Below are 25,235 nucleotides of genomic sequence, written 5' to 3'. Positions count from 1 at the left end.
GAAAATGTTATTGTGAAAACTCTGAAGCTTACTGAAGCACCTGGACAAGCAGTCTTTTATCTAGGTATACCACTGTCATTTCTGCCCCAGGTTGGAGCTGACGCCATATTCCCCATTGAGGGGTAATTTGGTGACCCTGCACAATGAGTCCCCCCCTCTGTCTGCTTTCTGAGGGATATCTGTCTGTAATGCAAAACCCTGTACTGCAGTGATGAGTTTCCTCTTACATTTTCAGGAGTGAGGCTGGAGACTGCTCAGGATGTGGAAAGTGAACTTTGCTTCTCATTCCTGGGAATGGTCCTGTCTCATTAGAATCAAGCAATGTGTGTAGGAAAGCAGCCCTGCCATTACTGTGGCTCCCTACATTCTCTAAGGGTAGATATATCCTCAGTCCCCAGAAACTGTCATCTCAAAGTCTTTCTGAAATGACAAATTCATGGTAGATAAATAGAAGAAATGGGAAATAAAGTGGAAGTCCCATTTTTTTTATGATTAAGAGAGAGAGTGATGGAAAAGTTTCGTCCTTCCACTGTATATAGGAACTGTCACTTGGAAGTCTCAGCACACATACACATTGCTTTCAAAACAACTTTGCTGAATATGATGGAGAAACAGCAAGGACAGTTCAGTAGAAATTCATCTTCCACCAGAAATGGTTATTTCAGAGGTCAGAATCAAACACCAAGAAAATTCATCTTCCTAGAGGTGAGGGACCAATCTCAGCGGATTGAGCAGTATCACTCCATTGATGTCAGATGAATATCACTGATTTATTCCATCCCAGTAGCTGCCCTCTTGTCTTCCAAAAAGGTGTGGACAGCAGAGACAAACCAAATTAATTTCTTATATTTCTGTTATCTTTTAGCCTGAGGGATATTTCTTAGTCTAGATGATCTTCTTTTTGCTTAATGAACACAATCTTGAGCTCTGGGCATTTCTCTAAGGCTACTGGTCAGACTGGTTCCCAGTAGTAATTTAGGCTATAGCCTGGGCAGATTTTCTGGTGCCGGATGCCTGCACAATGTGGAATTCGGCTGGTCTCTTTTCTACATGTGCTTTCTTTCTTGCTGTTCATCTCCGTGTATTCAATGGTAACACTGACAGTGAAACAGAAAGAAACAAGTGAAGACGAGTGAGATACCCCTTGTATAATCCTTTAAGATTTAATTTTCATAGTTAATGGTTGCTTCTGGTTTTTTCCTATCTCGTTTTGGTTTTGCTCTTCATAATAGCAGAGAACAGAGTCCATGCCTCCTGTTACGTAAAATCAACTGCACACATGCCCTTTGCATGGAGTCCTTTCACCCTAAATTGTACCTGACACCAGACAGATGTTACACAGACACAACCAGATGTGCCTGCCTTTCACAACTCCACCAGGCCAGCGCAGCAGTGAGAGGGACAGCGCAGCAGTGAGAGGGACAGTGCAGGGCAGTGAGCAATGGGAGAACCTCTGAGAGGCTCAGCCAGGGTCAGTACAATCCATGGCAAAATTTGATCGACAACCAGGCAGAGACAGTTCTCACCTTTTTTTGGATTGAGCAATTGGCTTTTAGTATCCTGTGGAGACTGTCTTAACTCAAGAGACCTCATACACACACAGCTGGCTCTGGATGGCTGTTGAGCAAGAGCTGGCTGTCCTCTAAAGCAGAGGCAGTCACGGAATTTTTGAGCAAGGGTACGGAGAAATAATATCTATATTATTTTAAGCTTTCCATGGGTTTGGAGAATGGAGGTTTAAATCAGAAGTTGAAGGGCAGTTTTCTTGTTAAAAATTTACACTATTTCAGTCTCTCAGATGAGAGCAGAAGGTATTAACAGCATAGCTAGCCCTGGTTAAATCTTTATTTGTCAATCACTTGCCACTTGAAGGTCAGAATTCCCATTTGTAGATAGCTATACTGGTCCTAAACTCCCTTTTCCCTGTCCTTTGAGTTCACCCGTCTTTCTGTCCATCCTTATGCAGGAGCAGGCATGGGGGGGGGGGGAAGGACCTGCTGGAAGGCTGGGCAGATGTACTTTGCTCAGGCTGTTTGTATCAGGCCAGGCTGGGTAGGTCTTGCTGGTGCTGAGTGAGGGAACATGGTTTGGACCTGCAGGCACTTGAACAGAAATAAAGGAACGTGCCTTTTTTTGCTCTTTCCTGGGCATGAAGTCGATCTGGGAAGGCAGCTATGCCGGTTCCCTGATACCTCTGGCTAGTGAGTTTTTAATGCTGTCTCTAGGGGGGAAAAAAGGCTATTTCTGTGGGGTAAAGGCCTTTCACTGCCTTCATCTCGCTGCTCATATGATTTGCCTCAGTGTTTTCCATTACAGTGAGTTTCCCTACAGCATGATGGTGGTCTGCATCCCCATCCATTTATCCTGCTTCACACTCCACCTGCCTTTTACCCTGAAAATCTACTCTGTCAGAGGTATCTCACAGCTTTTCCTTCTCCACCCTCCACCTAAACTCTGTTTTGCCCTTGTGTGCTGGGCTGCTGAGATGAATCCCCAGTGCTGACTGTGGAGAGGCTGTTTTACTTATATGGTCTGCTTTATTCAGGGAAGCAGTTGATGTTAGGATAATCACGCCATTTCAGACAGGCTGCTTGTCTCATTGAAGCATAACGAGCACTGACAGGACACAGGGGAGAGTGTGTGTGTGTGGTGCACACGTGTGAGGCAGGGAGTGTGACGGACTGAACCGATGCAATGTCCAAATTTGCCCATCCAGTCAGCAGGCTCAGGAGGAGCTGATTCCCTGCAAGGCACTGAAGGCAGAATTAGGAGTGGTTAGAGCTAATTTCAAATGCATCTCCTTCACATCTGTCTCTGGGGCAGAGAAAAATTCTGTTAGCACCCTTTCTGTGTTCCCTCAAGCCCCCTGTGTCTGCCACGTTTGCCTCTTCAGGCTTTCTCCATCCCTGGCTGAAACCATTTAAAATGTCATCATCTCTCTGCTGGTCCTAAATTGGCCATCTGATGTGGTTTTAATGCTCTATTTCCTATGCCAACCAGACTTTGAAACACTCTCCATTAACTTGCAGGGCTGACAGCCTTACATCTAGGATGGGTGATGTTACCTCAGAGCACAGGATGGGGACTCAGGTCCCCTGAGTTTGATTTTCTTTGTGCCCAAGGGCATATCCCTTCTTTTTGTTCCTGCCTGCTTGTCTATACCACAGGGCTCACAATGTCAGCCTGTTTCCACAGTGTTGTGGAATGTTATGTGTATGTTTTGCTCCCTCATGTTTGAGTTTGGGCATTGTGTCTGCTGCATCTCCACTGGGCTGGTGAAGGGCTCAACCCTTCTGTCCTTGCACCAAGCAGCTCCAGAAATTCCCACATAAGCAAAATCTTTTCCAGAAAGGTGCTTCTAGGAAATTAAATTAAATTGCCTGTGTCTGCCCCCACCGCACCCTCTTTGTCTTTCTCTATGTCTCTCCATCTTGGAATTCCAAACATCCAGGGGCTCATGGATTAAGACCTTTACAGGCACAGTTTCATCCTGGTTTGCCTCACCTGCATGCACAGCCTGCTGCCCTCACACTGTGCCCCTATTACAGCTGGTGGCTCAGTTCAGACATGTCATGGAGTCTCTCAGCCCCCTGGTTGCCTGTTTAGGGACTTAAGTGTGTGTAAGCTGTAGGGAGGAAAAAAATTCCCCTGGCCAGAGCAGGCAGCAGTAGTGCTGGGTTAGGAGGGCAGCAGTGCTGCTGAAGGGGATGAATATTGCTGCAGTAATGATGAAGGAGAGAGCCACTCGAGTGTGGCTGCCTTGCAGCATGATGCTGACTTGGTCTACCAGGGAGTCCTTCAAGCTGTGATGCTTTGTCACATAGGCTCAGTACACCCGAGCAAGCCCCGCAGATCCCTGTGCGCTGCTTTCTGCCTGTGTTGGGTGGCGGGATCAAAAAGGTGCAGGTGTACAGGGAAAGCTGAGGGGAAGCCACTTCTCCTGCACTCCCCCTGCAAACTTTTGTAAACGTAGCTAATGGGTTCTTGAGAAAACCCTCTGAAGAGTTATTTTGTAGACTAATTTCAGTCACTAAGGTGGAAAGCAAGGGATTTTAGTGCTTCTTTAAAGGTAAATCTCAAGATAGCTCCAAGGATTGGAGTTGTTGATGATCCCTCCTTGATTGTTATTAGTGATTCTAATCTTTCTGGTGGAAAATGAACAGAAATGACACCCTCTTGTCTCATATCTGTTGCTGATTTCTGTGAACTCTTCTTGTCAGGCTGTGCAAAGGAGATTCCCATAATGGAGTAATTCTTGGATGTGAGGGGAAAGAGGCCTGAAAACGGTTAAAATTGGTGTTTGTTTAATTAGGTATTGGCACTGCTTACCCACTGACTTCTAAAACTACAACTCCCATCAGGCTAATGGCATCCTCATCTTCTTGGAGCCTTTCTTTGTCTTTACTCTGGTGGCCAGTGCAGAGAAGTCATGAAGTGAGTGTAGTTGTAATCTTGGTCCACTGGAAGAATCTTCCCACCACTGGAGCCCTAACTAGGTATTGTAGGGTGCACATGCCTGGCGATGGTCTCTGCGTGGCATTCCTCAGTACCAGAGCAATGTGCGCAGCTGGGAAAGAAATGCCAGAAAAAGAGCATGTGAAGTGCTGAGATGGGATGTTTTACACGATTACAAAGAATTGCATGGCTCAGATTTTCCACGTGGAAGATGTTTCAGGGTACTCTCAGTGTTTGGGTGCTGAATGGCTCTGGTTTTTGGAAAATAACCAGAAGTCTGCCTTTGAATATCATCCTGTTACAAATGTTTCATGCTGGGCTCCCTTATGGCTGTGTTTCCAAAGCTGTGCACGTCCCTTGAAGGTCACAACATGGAGCAAGTGTGGAATTTCCTTTAGAAATAAACATAATTGCTGATTGCACTTGGCATTGGGGAATTAGTGAATGAGTTTGGTTGATTAATGGAGTTAGAACAAAACATTTGAAAAAGGAAGAAGCAGAAATCATGACCTGCTTTTTTATTTGTTTGAAGAAGTTTCCCTGATACTAATGCTTTCATTAGATTAGCAGGGAGGTCTCTGCGAGCGGATTGAAACCCACTGAAAAAATCAGACATTTCCCCCCTTTTTTATTTTCTTGAAATTGGTTCAAATTGAGTTTAGAAGGGACAAATTGAAGCTGAATATTAGGAAATGTTTCCTGATGTCATGGTGTAATAGAGCAGAAGAACCTCTAATGCCTGTAATAGAAATGTTGCTTGTGTAATTTATAGAACTGTGTGAAGTAGGGGAGGGAAGAGTCCTGGGGCTAGCCCTGCAGGCAGTTTGGTCACCTCTGTCTCTCACAGTGATGTGATGCTACTGGTGCCAGAGCAGGTTTATAAAGGTAAAATCTACTTCATGCAACAAGATTGTGAATTGAAGTGAAATATATGAACAGGGGAAACTGTCAGAGTGCCACGGAGATGTCATATAAACCACTGAACTGTGAAATGTGTATTTGCCTCCTCCTCTTCCCCACAGTGTCTTTCTGGATGGTCTGACAGTTAAAGAAACAATAGCCCCAATTCTTATTTACAGCAACATCACTTTAACATGCTCTCATGATGCAGCAAGGCCTTGAAATCAGTGTAGCTGTAATCTCAGTCCACCTAAAGGTCTTCCCTACTGCCAGAGCTCAGTAAAGAGGCTTTAGGATAAATGAGATTGAAGCCTGGACTGTTTAATAGTCCATTTGTACAGCTGACATGAGATGCCCTAAAGGGGAGTGTCTTATGCAGAAATGAAGGGGCCTTTCCAGACAAAGAGAATCGCTAATGTTGGCTGCAGGGCTGATCACCCTTTAATTTGATCTTACTGGGTGTAAGGCATGACTCTGTCCCTAGGAAAAAGAACTTTCACTGGGCTCTCTCAACATCCTTGTCCCTATTCCTAAGCTTCTTCATAGGATCACTTTGGGCCCCATGAAGTGTGCTGGCTCTGATAGGGATAGAGCTTCTTGTAGGTGTGCTACTCCTTCTTCTGCTCTCCACAGCTTCCCTAATCATTACCTTGATAATTGGGCTGGAGGGAGGTTGTCTCCACTGCTTCACCTGTAGGCCATCACTGTCCTCAAATGCCCTGCAAAGTCTCCTTTGGAGAGTGAGCAAAGTGTACGCTGTGGATTGTGTTTACACAGCTGATTGCTATGGATTCCTCTGCCCTTTGAGGTAAGGGGAGGGACTATGGGCACGTGTGCGTGTGCGTGCATGTGCGTGTGTGTGAGACTCTTAGATGTGCTTTCAGAAATTCCTTGAGAGCCAACATAGTACATCACTTCCCTATTGCAGTCACAAAATGGGGGCAGTTGCCTTGCCTTGCCTTGCCTGATTTTCCCAATTCCTGGAGTAATTGTCCTGTGTCTCTGACTCCTTTCCTCTTAGGTTTTCCAATGTTTGCACTGAGCTCCTACTCTCCTGATGTAAGTTGCAGGAGGGAGGCAGGCTCTTGTTTTGAGTTTGGCTCCCAAGCATTAATGGTCTCCTTTCTCTTTTCTCTTTCCTACAGGTACCTGATCAATGTCACCTTTGAAGGCAGGAATTTGTCATTCAGTGAGGACGGATACCAGATGCATCCCAAGCTGGTCATCATCCTTTTGACCAAGGAGAGGAAGTGGGAGAGGGTAGGAAATGTTTGGTAATTCTCAAACTGTGTCAGGGAAGAGGATGGAGGAAGGCTCCAGGCGAATAATCCCCTCCCCCTTTCTGTAGTTCTTATTAAGGGCTGGCAATCTGCTTCTTGCATCCTGGACCACTGGTATCTCCAATACCCAGGCTGCTGTCATCTCCATGCAGGATGCCATTACATCCTTCCATTAGCATGCATAAAAAATTCATCAACTTCCTTTCTGTAACGTTTTTCTAGCCTTTCAGAGGAGAGACCTCCTCTGTACCACGAGCTTGAATGGCAGAGACAGAAAATATTTCTCTGTATGGCTTGGAGGCAGTGAAGTTCTGTATGCTAAACAGCTATGATTGAGCTACAGCCACACTTAGTAATATATGCCAGTGTTAACTGTGCTTGATATATCTGGCCAGTGTCATTTGCAATGGGATGGTGCATTAAGTAGGATGTGAACATGAGATCATATCGAGTTGTTCAAAGATCCAAATTTGCATATTTTGGAATATTTTGCATGTAACCCAAAACACCATTTTAGAAATGGTGTGGATTTCCGAGTTAGTGTGAAGTTTTGGTTTGTTTCACCTCCCACATAAATGTCAGTGGTCCAGGTTCAGAACAAGCTCTCCTGAAGGGTTTCAATTGAAGCAGAGGGGGTAGTTTGAGGGCTAGGAAAATGAGATATAAAAAAGTGATGGGGGTCAGAAGTCAGAGAAAAAGCACTGAGAATTCAGCAGAACACTGACAGATATGAAGCAGAACTTGGTCTGGATGTGATCATGCATATGGCCTAGGAAAATGCCCCTTTGTCCCACTAGGCACAGAAAGTCTTCTCTCCTTGGCTGCTTGTTTTCTGCGTGGAGTTTCAAGTGGCCTACATGGTGAAAGCAAGGAAGAAATTGATGGTGAAATGAGAATGAAATAGGAAGCTGTCAGGAGAAGTGTGTTCAGAAGAGGGCCGGAGGAACAACTTTTGAAGGAGGCAGAAGAGCCATAAGTGCCCAGCAGGCATTAAGGTTTCCCAGTAGTTGCAGGAGTTTGGGAAGAAGGTGAAAGGCCCCAGCTTGTGCCTGGCTTCCAGGAGGATCTGTCTACCTCATGGTCTTGGCACTATGTGGACCAGATGAGAGTGTATGGTCTGGCAGAGTTAGAGGAGGTCTCAGTGGGACAGGAGTGTGAGGAAATGTATGGCATGGCATCGGTATGTGTGGACAACTCTTGGACATAGTTGGAGCCACACTGTCTGGATACTGCACAGGGGTTAGGCATGCAAAGCTCAGGCTGCAGAGACCTCTTGTCAGGCTCTGTCCATCAGTCAACTTCACTAAAGCCTACTAGGCAAAGTCCAGGAGGATTTGTTTCTAGCTGGCACTAGATTTGTTCTCTCAGGAGAAAACTCCATTGTCAGAGCAGGAAAATAAGGCAGTAGCAGCATGAATCTTGCTAGGGATTATTATTAGCAGGGCTGGCTGTGGGGAGTCTGTTGTTGGAATGCTTTGCAGTCTCTGGGGAGGCACAGCTAAATGCAGTCCTGTTTTTTCTTGCCTGTCACATGCATTACCCTGTTGCATCCTTAGTGAGGGCTTGGTGGCTTCCATGAGTGGTAAGTGGGATTGTTCGGTCTCTGAGAGTGTATCCTTGGTCTCTCAGATGAACCAAACAATTAATGGAAGGGGTCCTGGTGATCTGGAGTGATGGGGTTAGACTTGGGCCCTGCCTGAGCCTTACTGTCCGTGGGGACTACTTGGCATCCATTAAACCAAACCAATTCTTCATTTAGTAGAAGTTGGGGCTGGACTGAAATGAGGCTATGATGAACTATGGTAATAGTGGTAAGAAAAGCACAATGGACAAAAATGCTTTATCTTGAAGTGGGTGTCTCAGGGAGAAGATCAGATTATTTTAATCCAGCTCTGAGCAGGTTGAATTTTATGCTGGTAGGTTCTTCCTAGAAAACACAGAAGTAATCTCCAACATGTTCTGATCACAGACAAAAATCTTTCATACCTGGAACCTCATGCTCTTTTTCCTAATTTTTTTTCCATCCAGCAGAAATGCAAACATTAAAATATAAGTGTGAAGAAAGAGATTGTGATAAAGGTCATAGTTTTGTTCCATGTTTGCAGAAAGTCAGGCAAAACAGAGTGCTGGCCCTTAACAACAGCTCCCAGGCAATGCCATAATACAAGCCAGAAATTATTCATATATTATTAGCACATAATCCCAATACCTTTATAAGTGCATTGCTTTACAGTGTAAAATTGTCCAAATTCTCACTAATTTTATATAAATTAGGAAGATGCTTTGTCCTGGCAACTTTTAGGCAAACATTCAGGCAGTAGGAGTCAAGAGGTGAAAGGCTGCATGGGAAACACTGATTTGGTTCAGTTGTGTCCATTCACTAGAGCTCAGTCTTTACCTACATTGCTGCACACTTTTGTCCATAATCAGATGTTGTGCCTAGAAGGAACACCAAGAGGTCATTTAGTACCTCCCTGTGCCCAAGGGAGGGTTCAACTAGACTAAATTATTCCTGACAGATGTTTGTGTCACCTGTTCTGACAAACCTTCAATGCTAGAAACCCCATGAAATCCTGAGTCAATCTCTTCCAGGACTTCTTTCTCCTTAGCCTGCTAGGTTTTTCTGACATCTAACCTAGATTTCCCTGGCTTCAGTTTAAGCTTATTAATACTTGGCATCTCCCTAATGGACATAGAGAATTGTTTATTTTCTTCCCCTTCTTATCTTCCCTATGTGGGTTTGAAGGCTTCTATCATGTTGTCTCCCAGTAATCTCTGCTGTAGATTAAACAAGAATTTGTTCAGTCTCTCCTGGTAGGTCATGTTTTCTAGTGTTCTGATTGTTTTTATTAGTCTCCTCTGGATTTAGTAACACAATTTGCAGCTCTGTACAGCTTGGTGCAGTTGATTCTTGAAAGATGGCAAAGAGAGAGGTATGTGTCATGGAATACAGATACATAACGATATGTTTTAAACCAGGTGTGAAGTCTTCCATTTTCTAAGCAGCAAAGATGCAGACAGTGATTGAGTTGTTTCAGGATTTCAGGTCTGTGAAATCTTTTACAATTTTGATTTTTCATCCCAATTTGGGAATGAATATCTCAAAACCTCACCAGTTATTTCAGAACAGGAATTCCTTTTCCAGAAGAGCCGCAGCTGACCCCAGGCTCTGATGATGATAAATCCCCTCACAGGTCCTTCCAATAAGCTGAAATCTTCCAGGGCTGACAATCATGAAAGAATTTCTCAAGTAGAGAAACCATTTTCTGCAAAGGGGCAGTAACCTGAGCTCTTCTGCTGTTTTAACCATGAGTAACAATTCCTCATGAGAAGCAAATGTGCTGCCTTTCATTCACTTCTCTGTTCTCTGCTCCTTTGGGGCAGCAGGTTGCATGCCTTCCCTCACTACTTTGATAATCAGCTAGTTAGTAGAGCTTGTTGCTTCACTGGCCAGGCAGCCTAGATGTGCTTTGGGTGCCTAGATGCCCCATTTATCATAGAGGTGCAGGTATGCAGATGAAGGTGGTGAAGGGGTCTACCCTTATGCCCTGCGAAGGGCCATGCCTCAATGCAGTGATGAGCTGGGGCCAGAAGTCTTACAGGGTAAGCCAGAGGCTTGGTACTACGCTAGGTTTTGTGTCGGTGGGTTGTGACGTTTTGTGTGGGAAGAGTTTTCACCCAGGATTTTTCTTCACTAGTTGCCTTTCTCCTCTGCTCTCCTATAATCCCACATATGATGAGGACTTATTTCTGGGTTCATGATCCCTTCATGAGAGCTAGCAAGTGCTGCTATCTCCAGCTCTTGTTCACATCCTCCTTCTCTACTGAGTCAGTGCACAGCATCCCTGTCCCATTAGCTCCCCGCTCCTCCTATCTGCTTCCTTACTTCCCCTCCAGCAAACCTGGGAATGACATAAATGTTATGATCACTGAGGCCCCCTCTGCGATTCTTTCTCTACTTTAATTTCTAGTTAGTTTTGCATCACTTCTATCAGTAGGTTGTGCTCAGCCTCTCCTTTTGCTGATGCTTCTCTGCCTCTTCTCTTAGGTGTGTCACTGGGAATTCAGAGCACCTTTCCACGAGGCTCATGATGCCAACTTCTTGTGCCATCCCACAGAGCCCTTAGATTAGCAAACTCCCTCCCTCTCTTACCATTAACTCCTTGCTCCATTAACCATTGCTCCATTAACTCCTCTTCCTATCTGGACGAGCAGAGCCCCAGGTGATGGGTTTGGTCAGGGTGCCACTACAAGCCATCTTAGAGGACAGATGGGAAACTTATGTTGAAATATTCATTTTCCCTACTGCATGTGCTAATCCTCTGCCCTATCAACCTTCACTCCCCTCAGCAGATAAAATGTTTGCCTGCTGCTGCTCCTGTAATTATCAGCATTTGACTTTTGAACTCTTGAAAATCAATTAGCAGCATCTGTTCTGCTTCCTCTAGCCATCAGTGTGGCCATGATTGCAAACTCAGACAGGCTGCTCTTAGCCTGTACCCTTACACCATCACACACATTAGTGCTCCCTGGGAATGGGGCCATTTGCTCTGACACACTGTCAGCTACCTCAGTGACTGTAGACTCCCAGGACTTCCTAATGCTGCAACAGGGTGGAAAATGGTGCCACTACTCTCTGCCTCATGGGGTTTCCAGAAATGTGTTCAGCCTTGATCATAGTCTGTGTGAGTTTGTAAGCTTGTGTGACCCTGTCCCTAGCTTGGGACAGAGCAGTGTTATGTCCATCCATGCTTAGGGTGTGGGAGGGACCTGCAGAAAGGAAAGAAGGATTTAGAAGAGAAAAATGAAAAATATTTTTATCTAGAAAAAAGAGGAAAGGGAACAGGATAAATCTCTGGATACCTAAATAACTGTTAAAAAAAGGACATTATGGTCAGTTGCTTTTCATGCCCACAGTAGGCAGAAAGAAGAAGATACATCTTGCTAAATTTCCAAGCAGAAAGATTTCAGTTAGATACGTAGGGAGCTGTCTAATTGTTGGCATGGTGAGGCATGGTGAGGCTCATTTGCTGGTAGAGGCTCATTTGCTGGAGGACACATAGAAAAATATCCAACAGTGTGAGATCTCAGTCTATCTTGTCCTGCCTCAGAGCTGGTGTATGCAGTAAGTGATCTCTTGTGGTTCTCTGCCAGCCTACATTTCTGTGATTAGATGAGCAAGGTGAACCTGAAGAGCGTCTCACAAAAAAAACGCTTACATGATAGGAAGGAAAACGTGGGTAATGGACAAGCTGATCAGCAAAAACTTCAAGCCTGGTCCAGTAAGGACATAATTTCTGCAAGCTTCTACCATGTATCTTTTGTATGAGCAGGTAGTTGGCACACGAAGGCTGTTGTGGATGGCTGCAAACAAAAGCCTTTATGGAGGTACTTGTCAGGTCCCAAAGTCTGTGGCTTTGGAGAGCTGATGAACACCACAGAGATGCTGAAGAGGCTGTAGCATTTGGTGATGATGCAGCCTTGGGGCCTGATCTCAAGTCTTTCTGTGCACCAAAAGAAATATTCAGTGTAATTTCTTTGTGTGCTTCAGTGTTCCAGTGGCAAAAATAACAGGAGAGAGGGGGAAGAGGACTGAAAATCTGATCAGTATTCTTGGCTTTTAGTAAGGGTCCATGTGGCACTCACTACTCCATGAAGAACCAAAATGAATCATGTATCTGTTATATTGCTTAGCATAAGGAAGGATTTAGATTTTTTTATTTCACTTTCTTAAAGAAGAAAAGCCTTCTTAAAGAAGGCTCTTTAAAAATAAGACAGGAACAAGAATGTAGGGCTATAAGGTGAAAACTGCAGCTGTACAAATCCAAACCTTCTCTGAAGGCCCTCCCCTGCCTTTGGAAAGATGACTAGATTGCATGAGACAGTTTCTTCCTCATGTTGTCTGGTGCCCACCTAAGCAAGCTTTTCTGATTACTTACACGTGTATGCACAGGTATGTTTGCCTTCATGGGGTAGAATTTACTGCCTTTGATCAGGTTCTACTCTGTGTATGGAGTTTTGGCATCTTGCCTGCATGTCCAAAGAGGAAATTATTTTTTTATTCCACTGACTCCTTTTACAGTGAGACAAGATTGGATTGTTTTTGCCAATCAGTCTTGTTTTGCTAATTTCACTGTGTACATGGGGATTCATGACTCATTGTCCCTGAGGAGAAATGGCATAGGAGCTTGTTTAAACCTACTCAGAGTTAGTGACTGATTTTGTTCCCATAGAACCAGTTTTTAGAAGGATATAGCTTCATTTGGGGCAGATGGACTGTTCTGGGTTTAAGCACATATGGCTGAAATTAAAACGGGAGTCTGTTACTTGCATTTTCCCCCTTATTTTTAAAGTGTTCTTTCTGGACATTTTTCTAAGAGACCACAATTTGCCAAATGCCTTACTTCTCATTAGACAGCAGGCTTGCATCAAAGAATACATATTTTATGGATACCTCACTCCCAAGTGAGTGTCCCTTAGAAACCTGATTTAGGTCACATCTGATGGGTCTGTTGATGACCCTGATTCAATCAGACAACCAGATGGCTTTATTTGTGCACCTATGCTGCACCCACTGTCAGGATTTGGCCTGACTTCTCATAATTGTCCAGGACGTAACTGTATGTATTTGTGGCTAATTATGGCCATGGTGATCTTACCCTGACTCCTAAGGAGAAGGGCAGATGTGAGTGCCACACTAAGCTTTCCTTATTAGATGATAAATGGAATAATCTTACATAGGAGGAAGAAGCCTCCTATGTAAGTCTGTTGAACGTACTGGTCAAATGGTGTCTTTGATGGATTACTGCATCCTGCAATAATAAGCTAGTCTAGCACTTTGACCACCAAAGGGTGTCTTCTCCTAACCACTGTACATTATGTCAGTATAAGCTGTTCACTCTCTTTGCCTCTTGCTGAAGCGGTTCCTGACTTTGTTTGCTTGAATTTTGGAGTGTATTTATATGATTCATGAGCCTGCAGAAAAATACTCTGGCTCTTCTCCACCAGACTCTACTCCTTGGCTACCGGAGGGAATTCTTACATTAAAACAGTGACAGCTTCTTGGAGAGACCTTGTCTTCTTATGCAAATCAGATATTGGAATATCTGGAGATCTTTATTAAACCTGGACTATAGTTACACCCTCCTGTGCTGGTGTAGCTGATGAGGGTGATAATAGCCATCTGACCTTTACTGGGGTTGCCAACCTGACTCCTTGGACAGGGGAGCCCTGGGGATTGTGCCCAGTGTACTAATGTGATAGCATCCAGCCACAGGAGAAGGCTGGTCTTACCTTGGTTGTATTCTGGATGAGAGCTCTAGTCTGGGACTTTCTTTCAGCTGACTCGCTCATGCCACAACAGTGAGAGGTGCCACTGTTCCCCCTTGCCACGTGTCAATGCAGTTACACATCATCATCGCTGTCCCCAGCACCCAGTTATGGATTTGGGACTCGGCTCTGCAGGGAGCTGAGTGAACACTAACAAGAAAGGTGTCTCCTACCCCAAAGTGGTTACACTTTAATTAGAAGACAAAAGGCAGCAGATGGGTACAGATGGACCAATGGGGGAGTACAAGGGAACAATCAGACAACATTAGTCAGCATGGTAGGCAGCAGTCTTTACACACCAACTGCCTAACTCTTGTGAAGGCTTTGATAGGCAACAGGAGAATTATAACCGGCTTTGTGCAGGCTTATGGGAGCCTCATCAAGAGTGTGAAGGGCAGATAGGGAAAAGCAGTAAAGGTGCTTTTGCCTGCTTGGAGGGCTGCAGCTGAGAATGTGCAATAGCTCAAAAATACCCAGTGCTGCTGGAAAATTTCCAATCTTCTTAACATCTGAGGGAATAATCCTAACTTTACAGAGAACCAAAAAACCTGTGGTAAGGCCACATCTTGCAATGCAGCACGAACTCCCAGTGCAGGGCTGGAGCGCTAGTGCCAGAGCCACATTGCTTCTGGTCCAAACCCCTCCTGCTTTCCAGCAGCTTGGAGGTTTCCATGATATGTCAAATGCTGCTGTGTATCTGTGCCCCTTGAATCATGAGCATTTCGTTGATTGTGGGAATGTCTCATCCCAGCATGTTGACAATAAACATCCACATCTTAATTCAGGTGATAGCTGAGCTGCTGTGGGAAGATGAGCTTTCAAACACGGGTCCAGTAATTACATACTCCTATCACAACACAGGAGCAGGGATACATCCCTCCATTCTATCATCCCTGATCAGTCCACAACATCCTCAAAAAAAACCAAGAAGGTTTGTTTGATTTGGTTAGAAATGAAAAAAAAAAAGGAAAAAAAGGAATTGTAGCTATTGTTTTGTAATTTTTGGTGAATGAAAACAAATTCATATTTCTTTTTGAGTCCACACAAAATGTTTTTTGGACCCAGAAAGAAAAATAGGTCATGTAAATGTAGTAAAACCGTTTTGTAACATAGTCCAGGTTTAATTAAAACAACTAATGTGAAAATGAAATTTTCTAAATCTTTCATTTTGTTTATTGCCATTTTTAAGCAAAGCATGTAATTGTGATTCTATGACTGTTTATCATCCCAACAGTAATTGTTCCATCTGTGTGCCACTCAGGAGTGACAGGAACTGGTTGTGTCTCCTTCTACACTGGATAGATACACAGCATAGCCACTTTCACTTTCCTCTGCTTTGTGCCCTGTTGTATAGTGGAAATCACTTCAGGGAGTCTTTGGCACTGAGAAACCACACAGGTTGTCCCAGTGCCATTGGAAGAGGAAGTTTATTTCCTGGTTTTTTTGGTGGCCAGACTGTGCCACGAAAAGGCAGCTGAGGAAAACATAGGAATTTGGGCAGCTTTAAGATCTGAAATGCATGAAGAGATGAGGGCAGAGAAAGCAAGCAGCCAACCAAACTGAGTCTGGAAAAAGCACTAGCATAGCTTCTGCTGAAGGAGACTCAGAGTGAGTGAATGTGTCCCCCAGTGCCTGAGGGTGTGTTTTCATCTGTTCAGTTGCATTTGCTTGAGACTGTCTCATGTCAACGACATCTTTGCTTGGCCTGTGAATCCTTTGCTTTTTCTATTTTTACATTATGTGAATGTTATTAACTGGAGGCTCTGTTTTCCTTCTATGTGGCTTGAGAGAAGGGAGGCACTGCATATTCATAGGACGCTGTTTTTCTCTCTTATGCCTTTTTCTTCCTCCTCATTCTCTTCTCCATTTGATTTTGCTAGGATTTTGGCAGTTTGCTTTTCCTGGAGTAAAAGTCTGGCCTCATTGTCTTCTGAATGATTTGAAATAAGTTTTTCTTAATATGAAATTGCTCAGACTTTTTTTCAGTAAGAAATAGCTTGTTCATTGTGTCTTTGGCTTGGTTTTTTCTCTCCTCTGGTGTTGGTTCTGGCCGGCATTTCTGTGCTTGTTCTCACACAGTCCTTGCTTTGGTTTTGAACCCTGATTGTACGTGGTTTACGTGGCTTGATGCTGACCTTCATCTTGACAGTATTTTTCACTAGACCAGGAAAGTCTTTTCCCCTGTGGTTTTCTCTGAACTGTTACATGTTAACTTCTCTGCTGCTTTTCAAAGGTATTTCAGTGTTAAAATTGTGGTTATCGCTGGAGCTACTCTGTGCTTGAGTTATTCTTGCTGCTCATGAACTCTGGCATGCGTTCAGTGTCATCGATTTGAGCGTACAATATGTTCAGCATCATTTGTTTTCCTTCTGCCTGAACTGTGTTTTTCCCAAGTCTGTAATTTTTTCAGATTGCCTGTGGTAACATTAGATTCCAGCACTCACTCTTTCGTTGCCTTGTAGTGGTGTCTGAGTTTCTGTCACCATCCTTTGGCCTTTCTTCCTTGTGAAAGGACGTGGCATTTACTGACCTGGGTTTACTTCTAAAATGTACTTGGAGCTGTGCTGTTCTTCTGCTGAGTCAGAAGTTTGCCAGTCTTATTTAATTTCCTTCTGCTGGGCTAGCTGCATTCTGCAATGTGTCCCACCATGCCAAGCCTGGAAGGTTGTTTGACAGCCTTTTTCTTGTTCCTGTTTAAGCTTTCAACTTGGTCTGCATTTCGTGTGACAATTTCTGGTGCTTGTTTCCCTTAGGTTTATTTCCTCAGTTCCTGTATATGATAATGACTTACATTTCTATTGTTCCTTCCTTCGAGAAAGATCCTAAGTGCTTTGCAAAATTAACATACAGGCAACATTTCACTATGAGTAACTATTCAGCTGCTCATGTAGTGGAATGGGGTTAGGCTGTTTAATGATGCAAAATAGCGCTGCATAGCCATGTAAGGTAAAAAAGAGGAGTCTCAAACAGAAGGAGGTGAGGAATTTTTAATTAGACTGACCAATTTTGTCCACAAAGTCTGTTTTTGGGGAAAATGACACAGATCATTAAATACTAGGAGTGATAAGGCCTATGTCTTTCCCTTTCCGGATGATAATGCCCGAGCCTCAGAAATATGGTGGGAGGAAAAAATGAGTCTGTGAAAAAGCATAGTTTGGGATCAATGAAAAAATTAATTTTGGCCAGATATGGAGGATTTATTTTGGAAGTTTTATTGCTGTAAGTGAAAACTGACATCTTGGTGTTTTATGTAGACTCACAAAAGCCTTTCGATACCATTCAAGATGTGATGTGGAGGAGGAAATGGCAGCATCTTCCCCCAGATCCCAGAGCCTCATTTGTCAAACAATGAGGACAGACTACTAGGCAATGGGAAAACTGCATTTAAATCACTTCTGTCTAAGTCAGAATGGAGGTTTAAACTGTGGTCTCTGTCACCTCTTATGAGAGAGGTCTAGCCTTTGGGACTGGGATTTTTTTTTAATTGAAACTCCTTTGCTAGTGAGTACTTGAAGTGTCTTTGTAGATGTGTGTTTGGATCCAAATTTCGATCACTTTTATTAATTATGTCTCATAAAGAACATTTTTTTGTGTGTGTTTTGAATGGCTGAGTTTGATTAGTGGAAAATTCTAAAAAACAAACAAACCTGGGTTTAGATTGAAGCAATACCTTTATTTTATTTTTTTTTAATTTTTTTTCTGTATTGCTCAGACCTTGCTTTAAAAAAATCATTTTTTGCACAACATCAGACCATCATTTTGATCAGTGTTGGAGCATGCAGCACTGACCCTTATGATTCTGGAGAAACTGTGCACAATACAATGTTAATGCTAATAGGCATTGTAGATCCTTTTGTTCTCCCAGTGGATGCATCCTGATTTATGTAATCCTGTGGGTTTTGAGAAGAAATAGTGTTTACTGGTAAATCAACTTATATTGGGTGCAGCACTGGACAGCAGAGGGGTGCTGCAAGTTTTCCGGTCTAAGCAGTGTCATACGGCAATCTCACCATCCAAACTGGGAGATCTGGAAATAATAGAAACAGTCCATTCTGCAATCTGCTGCTGGAGATTAGCTCCTGCGCGCCAAGTTTAACTGTTTGCTCTAAGTACCATCTGGGTGTTTTAAGAATTCAGGATTGCTCAGGTCACTTCTTTCCGGCGAGTGCTTTACTTTTGTTCTTTTTTTAGAAGTGGGAGCTATTTGCTTTCCTACTTAGGTGCGTGCTCATTTTCACCGAGGCCAGAGTTCTTTGTATTGCTGCCTTAAATTATGTTTGCTTTGTAAAGACTGCTGGGATTATGGCAGCATCTCATTTCTGTAGCTTTTCTGCCTTTGAAAGGGGCTACCTGCGGACAGCTACTTTCCTCGAGCTTGTCCTGTGTAGAGATCAGCCTGCATTTGTAGTTTCCACAAGCTTCATGCCCTGTTCCTTTTCTTACTGCTGTTTGAGGTCTTGGCTTTTGGGAAGGCTGAGGAACAGACTCATGGAGAACTCTCTGTGTCTCTGTTTGAACAGTTGTTCTCATCCATGCTCTGTTTTGGTCCCACAATAAGTGCTGTGTGTGTATATATTTTCCTGCTCATTGCCCAGACACCTTGCTCCAGCCTGGGACTAATGGAGACACTGTCTTACAAATAAAGATTAAAAGAGTATAGTCTAGTCAAATTGGCACTAAAAACTTTCTCCATTAAGAAATCCCCTGTCTCAGATAAACACTCTGAAGTATTCCCAGGGTTTATTGTGCAATGCTACTTGAACTTTAGTTAAAACCAGTTTTCTCTGGCTAGCCTGTGTCTTACTGGACCCTTGCCTGGTTGCTGAGGGTAGATTTTTCCCAACTATATATTTTTGCCAGATAGGGAACATGATAATTTTCTGCAAGTGTTTGAAGGGAATAATCAATAAGAAAAGGAAAGACTTCTTTAGGACAATCCAAGTGAGTGTAATTAAAGAGTAATGGGGAGGCAAGGGGTAGAGCAACAGTGCCTTTAGATTTGATATCAGGAAACAGTGGGTTCCTTTAGAAGATGCAGAACAGTAGTCTGATGGACATGCTGGGAGCCTGGTTGTTGTAGTTGTTGACTGGGGGATGGGACAGACCAAATTGGAGGGAACTGGAGAGGAAATGACAGCAGAGACATCCACCAACTTTTTTATTTTCATTGTTGCATCTCTGTCTGTGTGTTGCTCTGGAGGGTGAGCAGCACAGCCCCCTTTGGGAGAAATCCTCCCTCTGCCAGATACGCTCTTCCCCCAGCAGCCCTGCCTGCCTTCCTATGAGCAGGAATGTAGAAGAAATTTCCTTTGCTTGAGGAGAGGGGGCCCAGTTTGTGCCACGACAGAGAGAGAGGGCTGAGAAGCCTGCTCTGTGCCTGCACGGGTGGAATTTTCCAGGAGCATCCCCCTCCACCACCACCACTTTGCAAACTCCAAGAAACGCAACTCATGAAAATGCATTCTTAGCACACAGCTGACATGGTCAACATCTGCTTTCCAAAGAGAGTGCTGTGAGAGATTTGAAATTGCTGCACTGTGGAAAAAAATTACTTGGGGTAATTATAGATACCTAACAATACTATTTAATTTCTTCTGCCATGTCTTTCCTCCACAGTGTATCTGGTAATGCTTCAGAGAGCTGAATAATTCTGCCAGAGGGCAATGAAAGGGGTAGGTAAGAGAAGAAGAAAGTCCTCGTGATTTCAGTTAGGATCTGAAATGATGGAAATGTGAGTGAAAGATTAGATGTTTTCAAATCCTGCTCCAGAAAGGGGAACCTTTGCCTTTTTTGTGCATTGCCTGTGGGAAGAGGTAGAGGATGTGGATAATGAGGGAAACTGAGGAAAACAGACCTCTAAGCACAAACTTACAGATCAGGGGGAGCTTAGCATAAAGCCTCACTGGACTGCTACCTGGCCCCAGTTCTTTTGAGCAGGCTCAGAGCCTGGAATTCCAGGAAAAAGGGAGGCAAAATTTATAAGGTTGAACCTGTGACCAGTAACGAGACTGACTCCTCCAGGAGGCAATTCAGAGTGCTGAAAAGTAAGACCCCTGCTCAGAAGCACCTTTGCTTCCTCTGGTAGAGAGGGAGCCTGCAATGACCAACCTCAAGCAGGCTCAAGTGAGGACAAGCCTGGGTCGCAACAAGGTCTCCTCTCTGCTGCAGAAGTGCTGTCGTTCTGTTGGCATTGCATTCTAGAGGTCCTGCGTAGATTGTGTGTCCATAGTCAGGACTCCTCCTTGTATCAAAGAGCCAGATGCAGTGGTGACCTGTCCCCGAAGAAGTGTGCACATTCCCGAGGGCTGCTGCAGCAGAGAGGGCGCCACAAGGAAGCCTTCAGAAGAGGCTCAAGTGCCAAATAGGTGGACCCATGTGAAGGTCAGAACATGGTTTAGGAGAAGCCCTCAGAGACATAGTGGCACATGTAAAGGGGCACAGTGAAAACCATGGAAAGCAGAACTGGGGAGCAGTGGGCAAAAATAGATTTTGGGGATATTAGATGTCAGTTCTAGCATCAGAGTGGAGGCACCCAGGAGAGGGGGGCCTTGAGGACTATTGAATCTTTCTGCAGAGCCCAACAGCAGGAGAAGGATGTTATGGGAGGTTGATGTTTGACTTGGCTTGCTATGCATCCAGAATTGAAATGGATAAAAAAGGATGCAAGGTGAAGACCATGTCTCAAGCCCCTGGGATGCTGTCTGCTACCTTTCTGCCCTTGTGTTGGGTGCTGTGTCCCACCTCAGTTGCTGTCTCTGGGACAAGTACAGATGTGGAGATGAAGTGAAAGGTAGTGGGGGTTTTCTAAAGGGATGATAGAAGGTCAGCAAGAGACTTCAAGCTGAGGACTTCTCAATTAGTATGGCTTCTACTGGTAAATTGTTCCATGAAGGCAAGTTATTAGTATAATTTCACTTAGAGAAATGCACCAAAAGGGAAATAATGAAGAGATTCGTATTATGGAAGTGTGACTATTATCCTGGAAGAAGCACTGGTTAAGACTTATTTGTCTATCCTGCTTGCTAGGGCTTTGTCTCAGTGATATGTAACCTGAAGAGCTGTTGATGCTGATTCGTTACAATACTTAAGTGTAGGCCCTGGGAAAGAGGCCTACATATGCAAACATATATATTGGAGTGACTCTGGCCAAAAGCAACTTCTATTCAGTTAAATTGCAGAAAAACCTCTGAAAGTTTTTTTGATGGAAAAGTAGTATTTCAGTACGGGGACCCCTGGTGGCCTAGTGGTTAGCATGCAGGACTCTCACCTCTGCGACCCAGGTTCGAATCCCAGCCAGTCCCCCGGGCAGATGGAGCCCATTAGCCCTGTGAGGCCATCCATCTATGAGAAGGTCACTCTAAACAAACCTACGTCCTGAGGACCTCACTGCCATTGTCCAAGCTTGCTTGGCCCCGGCAGATGAACCTTAGGATTAAAGGGTGGGCTCAGTTCAGCGCATGCTGTGTCTCACCTAAAAAATCCATTGCGCAGGCTGGAAAGGTAAAAGACCTTTCCCAAAATCTTCGTTCGCGAAGACTGGCCATTATTATTATTATTAGTATTTCAGTTAAAATAATTCTCTTATTTGAAGTGCTTGTTTTCCTTGTGACATGCTAACTTTTTGAAGAAGTCTGAGAAGTTTGAAAAGTCACACTCCAGAGTATTTTATTGCTACAAAGGGGTACACATTTATTTTGTTTTATTTTGTGGGTTTTTTTTCTCAAATTTTTGAATACTATTTTGAAATTTTCAGCAAAAGAAGCAATGTCAGGGACCTCCTCTTATTTCTATTCAAATGGCTATTTTTGTGTTTTTCAGGAAGCCAAAAGCATGAACCAGATGATTCTGGTATTAAAAAAAGAACATACTCTTAGCCAGTGTACCCCCTTCAGAGGAAATTACCATCTCTCTCTGCTCCAGAAAGTTCTGCAATGATAAATGCAAAGCTGTGCAGATGCTGATGGAATAACCAAACCTTCATTTCTGAGGAACCAGCTAGGGATGAAAACCAGTTCAAGTTCCAGGTCCTGGAAGTGTTCAAGGCCAGGTTGGATGGACCTTTAAGCAATCTGGTCTAGTGGAAGGTGTCCCTGCCCGTTGCAAGGGAGTTGGAACTAGATGATCTTTAAGGTCCCTTCCAACCTAAGGCATTCTATGATTATGTGATTCTGTAATCCTGGACAAATCTGAAGCTGCAATCCCTATTGAGGACTTAGGAAGAATATGCTGAACATGGGCACAGCTGTGTGGCAGGAAAGACATAGAAATTATTGGAAGGAAATATAAGAATGAATTATAAATATTTTGACAACATCACAACTTTTCAAGATGGTTACTAAAAATTAAAGCAAAAAAAAGGTGTTCTGTTCTTGAAAGGCCTCCCTCACAGGCCACCCAGACACCATCCTCTAGAGTGACATGCAAAGCTTCTGTCTTTTGCTTGCTGCCCTCTGGCCTCTCCCACTTCCTTATTCTAGAAGCTACTCTGTTGCTGCAAACCAGAGTATTATGAGTTATACTGATACTGTAAAAGTGGTACTGCAGTTCCTGACCCAGCCCCTCTTTCTGGGGCCCAAACACAATCTTTGTCCTTGGTGGGATGGCAGTCCTTGCCTGGTTCTTCCTGTGAGGTGCACATGCTCAGGAAGTATTTTCATGTTCTCCTAACATTGTCCCTCCAGACAGTGCTGGACAGGATTGTTGTGCAAAGCTCAGCAAAGTCAGAACACAAAGATAGCCAAGAAAAGGGAGAAGGGGTGGGAAGGGTAAGGGTTAAAACAACTCTCATGAGATCTGTGTTGAAAGCAAACTGATTGCATCCTTGATTAAAAACACATTTTGGGGAAGAGACCAAGCCAGGGTTATTTCTGCTTGGAATTTTGCTGTTACTGGTCATCTATTTCTGCAGCATTTTGCAGAGCAGTGAACTGAATACTGACTGCCATGTGGCCAGTCGGCTATCTACCTGGAGCATAACACTGACAGACTGGAAACTGGAACCGGCTTCAAGGATTTTCTGACATCACCCTGGCCTCTGTAGGAAGAGTAGGAGACAGGTTACCAGCCTTCTGTGAGCAGCTCTAAGGGATACTGCAAACAGCTATCTTCCAAAGTAGATGATTTCTGCCTTTTATCTGTCTGCCTGTCAGAGGGTTTCCTTGAAGGGGAAGGTGGTTTCTCAGTTGCCTGTGCAGAACGAAATCTGAAAATCTCCGATTTTCTTTACCTGTTTCAGCTTAGGTTTGGGAACAGTGAACCTGTGAAGGTTGTAATTACCATGATCCAGTTGCTGAGTCAGGCACATGCCTTTTATTAACACCTTCTGTTCACTTCGGCTTCAGGGTAGTTTGAGGTAATTGCTTATTTAAACAAAGGATGTTGGTCTTGGGGATAAGACCTCCATGTGAATGTAAGGGGCATCTTTTTTGGTAGTTTTCAAGGCTGAAACTTGACCAGAAGAGGCCATGAGGGCTCAGAAAAGCACTAGACAATGTTCCAAGTTGCCTATGAAAGGATCCTGGACGGCAGGGTGTCCCATTAATTTTGTGTTGGACATGTGGAGAAGAAATAGCACCCTAGTGGTTTAAAAACGTCTTTGGTTTTACTTGTTGGTTTTTGTTCCCTTCTTGCTGCAGTCATTATCTCTTTTGCTACTTGGTGTACAGGAGCCTGCGCTGAAGTCACGGTGAGGTTAAAACATTTAATTGAATAATGCTGATACACTGACCTACAGTACATGTATTTTTCAGTGGTGGATCTACCTTGTGTTGTGTTTCTGGTGCAACTGAAGGTACTGAATTTGTTCTTCAGAGGACTCTGTGGCTTTGAGTCTTCAGTATTTTATAGCTTTTATGCTTCAGCCTGGATTGAAATCTGTAGATTTGTGCATGTAGCTTACAGGTGGTGTGGTCTTTGCACAGGGTGCTAGACACTGATACTTTCTTCTGTGTTCTTGGTAAAACACAGGCAAAAGATTGCTGACCGTTAAGACAAAGTTGCACTGCCTGCCTGTTTGCTGAGGCTGTTTCTGAGGAGAATGGTAGTATAGGAAGGTGTTGGGTGTTTTTATTCTTTATGGGCTGTGGAGGTCTCTAATGTCATTTTTCTGACCTTGTGTTAATTGGAAGTGTTTCCATGGATGTATTTCAATTTTATTGCTATTGCACTCGGAGAGATTGAAATAATACACAATACAGAATGGGAAATAAATAAAACTAATGATCTTATGAGTTTGGCAAATCTTACATCTGTGGTGCCTGGAGCCTCCTTCTTGGCTAATAAACTATTTGTTCTTCTTTCTCTATCTTCTCTTCTGGAGAAAGTGTTCTCACAGGATCTCTCTTACACACAGCGAGTACCAGGAATGCTAAGGAATGCAAGGGAGGGCAGGGAACAGTGACAACACACTCTGACTGGAGGGGATGCAGGGTAGTAGGGATCTGTGAAATGTGGAATGTACAAAGTGACAGATCAAAGGGAAGGATTTGTTGACTCCTTTGTTAATCAAGAGTCCAAAAGAAGGGGAATCAGTCAGAAAATGTGGCCTTCATCTGGGTTAGGACAATTCCTTAGATAATTTCCTTAGCAAGATGACTGATAGGTTGTGGCCAGAAGAAGTCCCACGAAATGGGACTTGATCAATAAGGGAGAAGGAGCCCAGCAACCTGGGGGGGCTCCTCAAGCCCCTGTCATGCAGCAGTGCATGAAGTAAAGATTCCTCTTTTTGAGCACTGCTGTGGTAGTTTAGTCTAGGCCTTCCTTGGTGACCAGTTTGTAACCAAGGAAGTGCCCAGATTTACCTGGTATTCCCTACAATTTTTGCATAAGCCAGGGTATAAGAAGAAAGGAGGAGAGGCCTTCGCTCTCTTTCCTTCCGGCGGCTTTGGAGGTGCAGGTTTCCCTGCTGTTGAGTCTGCCGTGTTGGGGAATGAGGCCTGGTAAGGCCTTGCTGACCTTAGGAGACGGAGGTTGCCGGCGGTCGTTCCAGTGCGACTTTCTGTTGTCCCAAGGAGAGTAGTAAGATATTATTTTGCTAATTCTTTTAGTTGCTAGATCTTGGGCTAGTGATCGTGTATATTTTATTTTGGTTTTGTTCCTTTTTTTTCCCTTCCCCCCTTCTCTTTCCCTTTTCCTTTGGAAATTGTATATATATATATTTCAATAGTATATAACTGTAATATAAGTGTAAATATATTTATATATATTGCTTTAGCTGTCTCTCTCTCGTTTTGGTTCTCTTGTTTTGTTTGTTTTTTTTTTCCCCTCTTCTCC

General features: G+C 43.8%; 1 protein-coding gene across 3 annotated transcripts in view; it reads left to right on the top strand.

Moving 5' to 3' along the window:
* Positions 1-25,235, top strand: part of GRIN2B (glutamate ionotropic receptor NMDA type subunit 2B) — a 212,683-nt gene that overhangs the window by 125,979 nt on the left and 61,469 nt on the right. For all 3 annotated transcript variants that reach the window (XM_027680052.1, XM_027680053.1, XM_027680054.1), the window contains one exon: positions 6,501-6,615. In XM_027680052.1, the coding sequence (XP_027535853.1) occupies positions 6,501-6,615 (115 nt within the window). The remainder of the gene's footprint in view (positions 1-6,500; positions 6,616-25,235) is intronic.

Source organism: Neopelma chrysocephalum, unplaced genomic scaffold (assembly GCF_003984885.1).
Source record: "Neopelma chrysocephalum unplaced genomic scaffold, ASM398488v2 Primary Assembly neopelma1_59, whole genome shotgun sequence".
Lineage (NCBI taxonomy): Eukaryota > Metazoa > Chordata > Aves > Passeriformes > Pipridae > Neopelma > Neopelma chrysocephalum.
This window is presented reverse-complemented; position numbering and strand designations above follow the sequence as displayed.